The sequence below is a fragment of the Saimiri boliviensis genome, chromosome 7, assembly GCF_048565385.1.
Source record: "Saimiri boliviensis isolate mSaiBol1 chromosome 7, mSaiBol1.pri, whole genome shotgun sequence".
Taxonomy (NCBI): Eukaryota; Metazoa; Chordata; class Mammalia; order Primates; family Cebidae; genus Saimiri; species Saimiri boliviensis.
Genome location: NC_133455.1, coordinates 79,324,488 through 79,336,901, shown reverse-complemented (window position 1 = coordinate 79,336,901; position 12,414 = coordinate 79,324,488). Strand labels below are relative to the sequence as shown.

The 12,414-nt window shown below is 40.4% G+C and overlaps 1 protein-coding gene across 1 annotated transcript in view; it reads left to right on the top strand.

Moving 5' to 3' along the window:
- The first annotated feature begins 2,332 nt into the window (after nt 1-2,332).
- The window catches only part of WIF1 (WNT inhibitory factor 1), a 73,982-nt gene continuing 63,900 nt past the window's right edge, over nt 2,333-12,414 (top strand). The window contains exons 1-2 of the mRNA XM_003926529.4: nt 2,333-4,182; nt 4,639-4,778. Coding sequence (XP_003926578.1) covers nt 4,035-4,182; nt 4,639-4,778 — 288 coding nt within the window. The 5' untranslated portion in view covers nt 2,333-4,034. The remainder of the gene's footprint in view (nt 4,183-4,638; nt 4,779-12,414) is intronic.

Below are 12,414 nucleotides of genomic sequence, written 5' to 3'. Positions count from 1 at the left end.
ATCCCTCAACTGGGTTTTTCTGATATTTTTCCCGTGACTAGACTCAGGTTCTGGGTTTTCAGGAGGAAAATTACAGAGGTAAATTACATTCTCATCACATCATATCAAGGGCACACATATTCATATGGCTCATCACTGTTAATGATCTTGGTCACCTGGTTGAAGTAGTGTTTGTCAGGTTTGTTACTTTCTCCACTTTCCACACTGCACGCTATAAAAGGAAGTCACTCTGCACATCCCACACTTCAGGAGTGGTGAGTTACACCTCACCTCTTTGAGGACAGTGTCTCTACACAAATTATTTGTGATTATTTTCAGCACAATATTCCATAACCAGATCCTACCTACTTTTTGGGCTTCATGCCCAGCTGCTCCCTTCCTCTCCCATTCAGGCTCATTATACTACAGGCTGGCACCTGCAGATCCTGCGTGGTGCCATTCTTTCTCATATCTCTTGCTCTCACTATTGCCACTGTCTACGCATGGGTGTTATCTTCTCCCTTGCATGCTCCATTTCTCTTTGGCCTTTAAGACTACTCAAGTATGCTCTACTCTAGAAAGTCTTCCCAGAACCCAGTCTGCCTCTAGGGACTTTCCTCGAGTCCCAAAATACCCTGTGCATGTTTCCACCAGGGCATTCATTCCTCTCTATTGGTTATTCTCAACACACCTCCCTTGTTAGACTGAGAGTTCTTTGTGAGCAGGGCTATCTTTTTACTTTCTATCCCCCAGGCTTATATAGGGCATATGTCAGACACTGGATAAATAGATTTTGAATGAATGAATGAATGAACAAATGTAAAGAATTCTAAATACAAGATTTCTTCCATGAATTTCCAGTCTTTCTGCCTTGCGAACAATCACCACATTCTGCCTTGTATTAAGGTTGTTTAGGTGCTTGTCTTACTTATTTTAGTAGCTCTGTTGCTGTTTGAAGGCTATGATCAAATAAGTGAATGAGTTAATGAACAAATAAACGAAGCTGCCTGCACAAATGATTGATAAGAGGGAATCACACAAGGAAAGGAAGCATAATGAACTGGAAAATAAGTGGCAGAATTTTCAAACAAAATGAAGTTGATTGCCTAGCACATTATTTCCAGTTTTTAATCATGTGCTAGTAAATATTGTCACATGATTGTTTAGATAGAGAAATTTAAACACTTAACTCAATTATAAATTAAATAACTGCATTAACTGTTCCTTAACAACAGAAAGAAGAGTAAACCCTGATTCATCTCTTAGACATGGACCTCCCTACAAAAAATCCATGCTGCTACTCTTAAAAATAGCTGACTGTTGTATAACACAATGTATGTTCCTTCCTCCCCTTTAATAATCAAGAGAGCGATATCCAAAAATTTTTAAATAGCATTTTTCTTTATCTATCTCTAATAAAATATAATTTTTCTAAGTGCCCTCTGCTGGAGAGAAGTAAACAGAAAGCAACTATTCTGGAAGAAAAAAATGTCCTTATAGCAAGATAGATTACTATTGCTATCAACACCAAACTCAACTGTTGCAGAAGAACCTCACTCAGGAACTTGAATTAGGAGAGAATTTAGTCCCTCTTTTTCTTGCACCAAAAAATAAATTTTAATATTTCTCAATTTGTATTTGATTAGGAAAACCTGTAGAGGGCGTCCTTGCACCAAGAGCCATAGAGGTTTGAGCAGAACTAGGAAAAAAATATTCAAACCACACGCTCCAAGTCAAAGAAAATGTCTATTGTGCTGTGAAATTATTATCTTCACCTGGAAGACACTGGCATTACAACGTTAAAGTATTCTAAAAGTAGTGTAATGTATTCATACATACATGAATATTCACAGAAATAAAAAATAATTAAATGTTGGGAAAGAGGTAAATATTTTTATTTTAAAAGGAAGAACGATGTGAAGCTTTGGATGCAAAGAGACTTAATTATGATTTACTTATCTAAGGCATAAGTTGCTAAGAGAATGGGCTTTGAAATCAGTGTCTGGGATTTGAACCTGACTCTCATTTACCAGCTGGCTATCCACAGTCAATTTACTGGACTTGTTGAGCCCTCTTTCCACATCTGTAAAATGGGAATAATAGCAGTACTTAAGAGTTGTAAGGATTAAGTAAGCACTTAAAAGTACTTTAAAAATTAAGACACAGCAAGTTCAAATCAGTCATAATTAAACATCTTTTCTAATTCCTTTTTTTCTATTGGTTGGTTGCATAGCTGCCAATATTTCCTTATTGAAAATGTATATTCTCATAACCTAACACTGATTTAACTTGATGCCTCTACATGCCCAGCTTCTGTTCTGTTGTTTCTATTTGTTTTTCCCTCTTAAGGCGTCAGCTACTCTACAAAGGACTGATTGAAACACCATGCCCAGCCCCAAATATTTGATCCTCAAGGCATTTGTCACAGCATGGGGGTACTAAAGAACAAAAACAAGTAAACGAACCTTCTCTGAGTCTGAAGACTGTTCTTTAATTAAAAAACAAAAACAAACAAAAAAAACTTGCTTCCGTTTTCTTTGCACATTCAAGGAGTTAGGAGGCAAAAATAAATTCTTTCTGCTGGGCCAGGTGGGTAGGTTATGCTGCAGCCCACTGCCGGCCAAGCATGCTTCCCATAGACGAGGTGAGGCCTCCACGCAGCTGTGAATTCAGCAACCTTTTTTTTTTTTTTGGAGACCAGGAGTCTCAGTCTGTTGCCCAGGCTGGAGTGCAGTGGAAGACTGGGCTCCAGGCTGGAGCCGATCTCGGCTCACTGCAACCTCCATCTCCTGGGTTCAAGAGATGCTCCTACCTCAGCCTCCCGAGTAGCTGGGATTACAGGCACGCACCACCACGCCCAGATAATTTTTGCATTTTTAGTAAAGACGGGGTTTCACCACGTTGGCCAGGCTGGTCTCAAACTCCTGACCTCAGGTGATCCGCCCGCCTTGGCCTCCCAAAGTGTTGGGATTACAGGCGTGAGCCACCGCACCCGACCGAACTCAGCAACTTTTTTAAAAACATCAGCAAATGTGAAGATAAACAAGACTTTAGTGGAGCCCTACCCCGGAGGGTCAGGTACAGTTATCATCCAGGGCCCAGGGCACTCTTCTGGGCACTGTCGGGTTATTGGGGAGACAGATGGACCTCCACAACTGCTGAGTCGAGTGCCAGCTGAACTCCCTGCGCCTCAAGCCAAGCGCAGCGCCTGCCGTCGGCACCACCTGACAGTCGAACCTCGAGTTTTAACTGCCTAGGAGCGCACAGAATGTCAGCCCAGCGCGGAACAGAGCGCAGAGGGTTTGCGGAGAGAGGAATCCTGCTGGCGGAAAGGGAGACATTGGGCAATTTGAGCCTTCAGTGAGCGCCAGAGGAGGAACGGGAGTCCTGACCCTCATCACCAACACTACCATCAGCGCTCAGTCAAGCCCAGCGTGGTCTGCTCTCCCCATTTCCCTCGCCCTAGGCCTCCCTTGGCCGGAGGAGGGGGCGCGTGACATACCAGAGGTCTCTGAGTGCCCTTTCCCGCGTCCGGCAGCCCCACACGCCCACTTCGCTCGTGCTCCACTGGGCGCACCGCGCAGAGAACGCAGCCTCAGGGGTCCCGCGCGGCCCCGCCCCTGCCGCCCCCTGCGGCCCCCTGTGCGCCCTCAAGTGGCGGCCGCCCGGGCCTCGCGGGCCACACTCCTCGCTCGCACCTCGCTCGCGCCAGCGCTTCCCGCTCTTCTGCTCTGGCACTGCTTGTCCCCCTGACTGCTGGCCTCTCCCGCTTTGCCAATCTTAACGTCTCTGCCGTCCCCTCTCCCGCCCGCGCCCCATCTTCTTGCGCGGCTCGCGCCCGCTGGTCCCCTCCCTTCTCCCACCTCTTGCCTTCCCTCTCCTCCTCTGGCACTCCAAGGCTCCCTGGCACCCAGGCCGGGAGGCGACGCGCCCAGCCGTCTAAGCGGGAACAGCTCCGGCTGAGGGAGCTGCAGCGCCGCCGAGGCTCTGACTGCCTCAGGTTGCGTAGGTGCGGCACCAGGAGTTCACCCCGCAGCGAGGAGGTCCTGAGCAGCATGGCCCGGAGGAGCGCCTTCCCTGCTGCCAAGCTCTGGCCCTGGAGCATCGTCCTGTGGCTGCTGGCGCTGCGGGCGGAGGCCGGGCAGCCGCGGGAGGAGGGCCTGTACCTGTGGATCGATGCTCACCAGGCGAGAGTGCTCATAGGTAAGGCCCCCGAGTCAAGCGCCTTCCCCTGCCTGTGTCCTCCTCCTCTCCACTCCTCAAGAAGGAGGGAGACCTGCATTTCCAAAAAAGTGTTCCCCCTCTAGAGATTTTCCATCTGAAAACTTATAAACTTCTCTCTTAAGAAAACAAAGCTGATCTGGTGTTCTGATATGCTGTTAGTTTTTACAGCCCTGCGTTTTTAGGTGCACCCAGCATTTGCTTGCATCGGTGAACTCCATGTCCATCCCTTTCCCCTGAAAGCATGGGTCTGTTGGCATCATTCTCATCATCTACAGAGGAAAATTAATCTCAGTAGCATTCAGATACCTTGAGAACAGAAATGACCCATACTAATTCTTTGGATTTTTTGTTTGTTTTTGTTTGTTTGCTTGAAACTTCTGATTTAGATGATTTTAAGTCTACCTAGTTTGATAATTTTATTATTTTAAAAACCAGGATTTGAAGAAGATATCCTGATTGTTTCAGAGGGGAAAATGGCACCTTTTACACATGATTTCAGAAAAGCACAACAGAGAATGCCTGCTATTCCTGTCAATATCCGTTCCATGAATTTTACCTGGCAAGCTGCAGGGCAGGTAAGTTCTGAGAAAATTACCCGTCAATATTTCCACTGCCTTATGGCAGGTGGAAATAATATTGTATAGTGTGTAGTCTGGTACATTTTACAGTTATTAAGAGAAATTTCTCATCTGATTGCCAAACCAAATAAAGAATGAATTTCCATGTATTTAAAGTTGCCATATAAATTAACAATTTTCCAAAGAAAAGAGTAAGGCATGTGCCTAAGCCCATTATTTTGGTAAAGCTCAGTGTCCTGAGGCTGCTGGAAATATAAAGACCTCAAATACCAACATCACTGTGTTTCTGTGATCATTGACATTAAAATTTAACATACTTAGAAGACTCTTTTTCCATAGTGGTTCCTAATCACTTGTGACATTCTTTATACTTTACAATAAGTTTTAAAGTCTATACATATTTTTGACATTTTGCACTTTTAAAGAGTTAATATGTTGAATGTTATTCACTGGAACGTGAATGTTGCATATTTCTGGTAGAAGTTAGACCCAAAAGGTGTCATGAAAGAACGTTGTAAAATAATGCAGCCTATTTTTTCAAGTTACCATTTTAAATGCTTTCATATGGAAAAGAAAACTGAAATCTATTTTTTATGAAGAAGCATTCCTTTTATTCCTTAGCACACTAGCATCTTTTATATGTTACCTTTTGTACATTTTTATGGCTTCTAATTTTAGAAAGAAAGAATAAAATGCTTATGTGAATTTAATTTCTTTTGTACAATTGGAGAATTTAGAGGACAAATGGTAAGTCATAAATTCTTTGGTTTATTAGTTGGTAAAATGTGTCTACTGTGAAAATCATTTGCTTTATTAGTTGGTAAAAATGTGTCTACTATGAAAATCATTGTAATTATCATTAAAACCACATTTTGAGGTCTTTTTTATTCTAAAGTTCCTTAAATGGCTATTTTCAAGAAGAATGTGGTGCAGAAAACACTTTGTAAAAAGTAACTATTTTGAATTGAGAAACCACTTTGATTCCCTCTAATTACCTGTTACGGTATACACATGACCATTTCAGCTGTCTTTTCCCCCTCAATCTGTTCTCTTTTTCTTCTTCTTCTGAAATAGATAATCTAGACTCTTCAATACTTCCATTGCTATGTGGTTAAAAAAATATGAGGTTTTGGATTCACTGAGGATTATAACGGGAAAGTCATCTATTCTAATACCCCCATTTTGCAGATAGGTTAATCGAGGCTTCTATTGCTCTATAGGGAAATAATTTCTTTTCTCCCTAAAATCCCTCTTTATAGATACTTTATTAACAATTAAGTTGGGAATATTGTGAAATCAGTTGTAAACCAGTGAATGGCCTTTCATTATCTTTTTTTCATCGGAATCTGTTTACTTGTGGTTGACTACTCATCAGATGGTCATTAATTAAATGGCCAATTAATTCTATATTTTTGAAAAGACATTTTTAAACCTATACCTTTATGGATTCATAAGAACTACTAAAGGGTAGCTTGAACTGCACCCCTTCAGCTGGAAGGGTTTGGTAACTGGTTAACCAAAGGAAAAGCAGAAAGTGCTGCCAATAGCGTGCGTGTGCACGCACGCGTGCATGTACACACACACACACACACACACACTTTCTCTCTACCTTTCTCTTTCTCTCTCTCTCCTCTCCCTCCCTCCCCCCAACTCTTTCTCTCTCACTTACGTTCCTCTGCTGAAGAATATAATTTGAAGCAAAGGCTTAAATTTCATGTTGTCTCCCCATTACCTAAGACGAGAGTATAATGCATGTTTGCAAATATTGGTATATTGGTGATTATAAAATGGACTGACATTTCACACAATCTCAGAAATATGTTCTGTAGGGGATTAGGGAGGATAGTGGAACTGGCATGAAGATGAAGTTTGTAATATTTTTTCTCCTGCTTAAGTGTGGCTCACCTATGCGGATGATCTAATTACAAGGGACAATGTTAGCACCTCAATTAAGTTACCTTTCTCTCTCTGCTCATTTGGCTTTGGATAGGTTACCACAAGTAACTACATAAAATCTCGTGTCTGGTTTTTTTAGGGGAAAGGGTGATGAGGGGGAAGAATCTTCACAATACCAAGCAGCAAGATGCTTTAAAATATTATCTTTTATTTATTTTTAAATATTATTTAAGTATGGCTAATTTGCTCACTAAAGTTACAGGATTCCAGCACCATAATTTTTGAAATGCATGGAAATTCTGAAGATGGGAAAAATAATGACTTCAATACCAATTAAGTATTTTGAAAGGCATCTATTTCAAATGGATAAAGCCAAACCACATCAAAACATTTACATGGAAAATGAAAAGTTCATTTCATTATCTGATTTTTTCATCCAAATGATATCAAACATTTAGGCATTTCAACAATACATAAACAGAACACATAGCTGATTAATGAAGTTTTAAATTTTATATTTAATTATCTTAGCAACATGTGGACATTAAAATAACTTCAGGATTGAAGACCTCATAGAAGCAGTAAGGTGTTACTTACATCCAGTAAATAATTAATCCAGTGATCCAGGGGTCCCCAACTCCTGGGCTACAGACCAGTGCTGGTCCATGGCCTGTTGGGAACCAGGAAGCACAGTAGGAGGTGAGTGGCACACGAGTGACTGAAGCTTTGTCTGTATTGAGAGATTCCTCCCCATCACTCACATTACTGCCTGAGCTCTGCCTCCTGTTAGATTAGCAGCGGCATAAGATTCTCATAGGAATGCGAACCCTATTGTGAACTGCCCATGTGAGGGATCTAGGTTGCACACTCTTTATAAGAATCTAATGCCTGATGATCCATTGCTGTCTCCCATCACCTCCAAATGGGACCAGCTAGTTGCAGGAAAACAAGCTCAGGGCTCCCACTGATTCTACAATATGGTGACTTGTATACTTATTTTGTTACATATTACAATGTAATAATAGAAATAAAGTACACCATAATATGATGTGCTTGAATCATCTGAAAATCATTCCTTCACCTCCTGGTCTGTGGAAAAATTGCCTTCCACAAAACCAGTCCCTGGTGCCCAAAAGGTTGGGGACCACTGCAGTAACCCAAAGTGTTCTTGGGGCCACTTAAAATAGATCTCGTGTTCCACTTCAAACAAATGCAAATAAAAATTACAGTGAGATTCATTTCCCCACATTAGCTTGGTCAGATCTTGTAAAAGTGGTTTTAGTATGTGGAGAATAGTGCATTATCATATGCTGGTGTGCATGTAAACCTTTTTGCAGGGCAGTTAGACTCTGATGGGAAAAGGGTGGATATAGACTTTTTGACTGGACAATTTTACTTCCAGAGATTTATGCTAAGGAAATAAGCATGGACATAAATAAAAATTTAGGTCCAACAGTGTTCCTCATCATGCCGTTTATAAAAATTAAAAAAATAGATACAACTTAGGGTCCAGCATAGTGGCAGAAGAATAAAATGAAGCAATTGTAAGAATATTCTAGACCTCCATTTGGTGTCATAGAAAGAATCTCGTGCAAATTAAGTAGCTTATAAATGTGGTCCCCAACCTTTTTGGCCCAGAGACTGGTTTCATGGAAGACAATTTTTCTATGAACCAGGGATAGGGGTGGTTTCAGGATGATTCAAGCACATCACAGTGTATACTTTATTTCTATTATTATTACACTGTAATATATAATGAAATAATTATACAACTCACCATAATGTGGAACTGGTGGGATCCCTGAGCTTGTTTTTCTGCAACTAGATGGTCCCATCTGGGGGTGATGGGAGACAGCAATGGACCACTGGGCATGAGATTCTCATAAAAGGTACATACCTAGATCCCTTACATGTGCAATTCACAACAGGGTTCGCACTTCTCTGGGAACTAATGCCGCTCTTATCTAACAAGAGGCAGAGCTCAGGCAGTAATAGGAGCGATGGGGAGCACTCACCCACAGCTCACCTCCTGCTGTGCAGCCTGGTTCCTAACAGGCCATGGGCCAGTAGTAATATGTGGCCCAGGGGTTGGGTCTATAATATAGTATATTCTGTTTGATTCCATTACAAAATATGCTGGCAGACATAGAAAAAAATCATCTGATCAACATCTGAACTTCCAAAATGTAAACACCAGTTACATCTTCATCTATTACATTCTGGTTTTACCACAATGAATTTATTTGTAATTTTAAAAATTATCAAAAGTTGTGTGAATTTAATATCGTATGATGTTTTGCATTATAAATACTTTACTCTCTGGTATCATTTTTAAACTACTTGTCACTTAACAAAATGGTGACACCAGTGATTTTCATGGGTCATTGTAACTATGAAGACCAAATAATTCACTGATGCTCATCAGATTCTCACCAATTTCTTTTGAGATTCTCCCAAATCTTTCTTGCCACAAATCATTTTTCCTGAACCCTCCTTCTCCCAGCAGTTTTCATTTTTCACGGAGCATTTTGCCTCCATTTAACCTTCCATTACTCATGTTTTGATGTGCCTCCACTCAAGGCTTTTAGATGAGAGAAGAGTTTCTACTGCAGAGGCTTAGCCTTAAAGGATTTTTAGTAATTGAGGGAAACTACTCTTTATTCTTGTACAAAACTTTTCAATAGATGATATTTTTCAGTGAAGCATGCTTTATTTTTTTCCCTAAATTTGAGACAGGCAGGGGCCATGAGCAACAATTTTAGTTTTCTAAATGAGGCACTAATTAAACATTTTATTTGGAAAATAACCCTTTCTAAACCCAATGGCTTTCAAGTAAAAATTTAATGAGAAGTTTTGTTAGACAAATCAGAATTGAACATTTGGATACCACCGCGCTCATTTCAATATGAACCAATTTGGTGTAAGGCCCAAGGTTTTAATTTATGTAGTTCCTATAAATAGATTTTTGTTTACAAAGGTCATATAGACTTGATCTTGATAACTATAATATGTTCTATCACCTGCATAAATATGCTAAGGTACTCTGAATTTAGTAACTTAGTTAATCAGGCATCCCTTTTGAGGTTGCCTTCTTTTTTTTTTTTTTTTTTTTAGCAGCGAAAATGGATTTATGCTGAGCCATCTGTACTAGTTTTCCAGTCTTCTTCTGACCAAGTAGAGGTCTCTAGTAGAGACGGATGGCAAGGGTTGGGGTGAAACTGGTGTCTATAGAATAGAAATTCTCTGGGTAATGATAACCAATCAATATTAATTTCAAACCCACCACCTGGATTGCTAGGCAAGCTCTAGCCATCTGTAACAACAGGTCGGGATCTTAAAGTGAGCTTTTTATCATGTACAGTGTGCAGAATTCTCATAAGCACTAGAAGTCAGTGGAGTGGCTTCATTTTTCTGTATCTCTAGATGTTTAAAAACAAAACTGAAGTGTTGCTGTAAATACAGGAAAAGAACAGGAGAATTTTGTCTGCTGCCCTGGGGATATGGGAGGTTATGTATATATTGTACAAAAACTGACTTTATTGAGATAAACTGCAGGAATGTGTTTCTTTGTTTTTATATATAACCACTGAAAATAGAAAATATTAGATATGCTGAAGAGTGTATCAAGTGAAACATTTTCCAACACATAAGGTTTATTACAAATGAGTTAGTGACACTAGCCTAGCTCCCTATCAGTTTTAAAAAACTTCTTGAATTATTGAAAACTGTCAGAAGTAACAATAATAATAGTTTAAAAATCAATTATAACAAAAGCTTAAGAACTTTGAGACAGGCAGGGACCATGAGCAACAATTTTAGTTTTCTAAATAAGGCACTAATTAAACATTTTATTTGGAAAATAACTCTTTCTAAACCCAATGGCTTTCAAGTAAAAATTTAATGAGAAGTTTTTTTAGTGATTTGTGTGTTTTTGTGAGTGATTACAGTCAGTATCATTCAAATTCAGCTTTAAAGTGAGGAAAGTACCATTGGAAAAAAGGGAAAGCAGAAATGGGCCATTTCTCTGACAATGGACTCACATAATTGCTGATTTTACAAAAACAGTCATCCTACTGATATGTTTCTGTAATATAGTGTTTGATATGTTGTAATGCTGGTCCCGTTAAATGGGCTGCAGTCTGCAGTCTCAAGTTTCCCATTGCCCTGGAGTTAGCCCTATATTAAAAGTATGGTTTTTTTTTTCCTTCTTTTCTCGCCTTGACATAAACCAAAAAAAAAAAAAAAGGTAAATTTAAATTCAAGAATTCCCTCTCCAACTTCAAAGGAACTGCCAAACCCCCTTAAACACCTCTTTCCAACCCTGCAGTTATGGTAACACTTATTATTATGGAAATCCCTTAATGTGTACTGTCCACATTTTTCCTAATAGAGTTATGATTGTTTTGGTAGTTACAATCCAAGTGGTTTCATACCTTTGCACTCCTGGGGTTTGCCGTCATACCTTAGTGGTGGTTTTATGTCATCAAATGGAGGAAATGCCTCATTTTCTGACCCCTGTTCCATGGTTTCAAAGTGAGAATGTGAATATGTTTACATACTGTGGGCATGATTTTTTTCAGAAGGTACTCATATCAAAAGCACAGCTTTAAACCTTTAATGTTTAGATTCTGCTATGCTGTGGTATTTTGCATTGTGGTGTTATAGACATGCCACTAGGGATCAAAGAGTAGTTCTGCAGAGAGCCCATTTCATTTAGCAAAGCAGGCATGTGCCAGCCATCTGTTGTATCTGCTGATAGAAAACAGCAGTAAGTTTCTCAAACTTTTGCCAGAAGAAAAAAAAAGAGGCTTTATTGCTTAAAGGAGATGAGTTACAAGGTACCTTGTAAGCCACATCTGGTTCTATGGCAATTTACATGGCATAAATGTAAACTCTGCTATGTCTTCCTTTCATGGTGGTGTAAAAGCACGTAAACAAACCCTCTGCTGGCACCCTCCCTATTTATTCCTGATTTTAACTCACTTGCGCAAATAAAGTCTTTGAAATTGTTGTAGTGAAGCAGAAAGGTATGATATTCAATAAAGCATTTTATTTTGGATCAGACTGATTTAACTTAACTGTCCCTGTTGAGTAAGATGGGTGTGGTTAGGGAAAAACTTTGAGGATTGAGTTCAGTGAAAACGTCCCTTATCCTGTTGCTGGACCTCGGGAGGAGGCCTTGTCAGTTCAGGGCTTCTTTTACTGCAGTAATCTAGCCAACTTAGTAAAGTTACATGTGAGTAACTTGCTCACATTCCCATGGAATATTGGTGAATGACAAGTTGTTCTCCCGTGCAGCCTTTCTCTCTGGCTCAAGCACTCAATCAACAAACACAGAGCTAGGTGCAGCGCATACAAAGAGAAATAAACCTAAACCCAGTACCTGCCCTCTGAGGGCTTGTACTCTAGAAAACTCACTCATCCAAATGAGGTTAGGAAGTACAGGTTTGGCTGAGTGCTGGAAGGAAGCCACTCTTTTTCCTGCCTGGGGAAGGAAGGGAGCTAGGGGTACTTCATTGGGCTCACTGAGCAGGTGATGTTTGAATTAATTCCAAAGGAATTAGCAAGGGAGGAAAATGCCTTCCCAGGGAAGAGCTCAGGATGTCCTAACGCTTGGAGGCCTTAGAGGGGGAAACATATTCTAGGTGATCGTGAGGGGCTTTGTATCTCATCTGAGAAGTAATGGAAGCCCAGTTAAGGGAGGTCAGGGCCAAATAATGAAGAGAGAGTTTTCGGG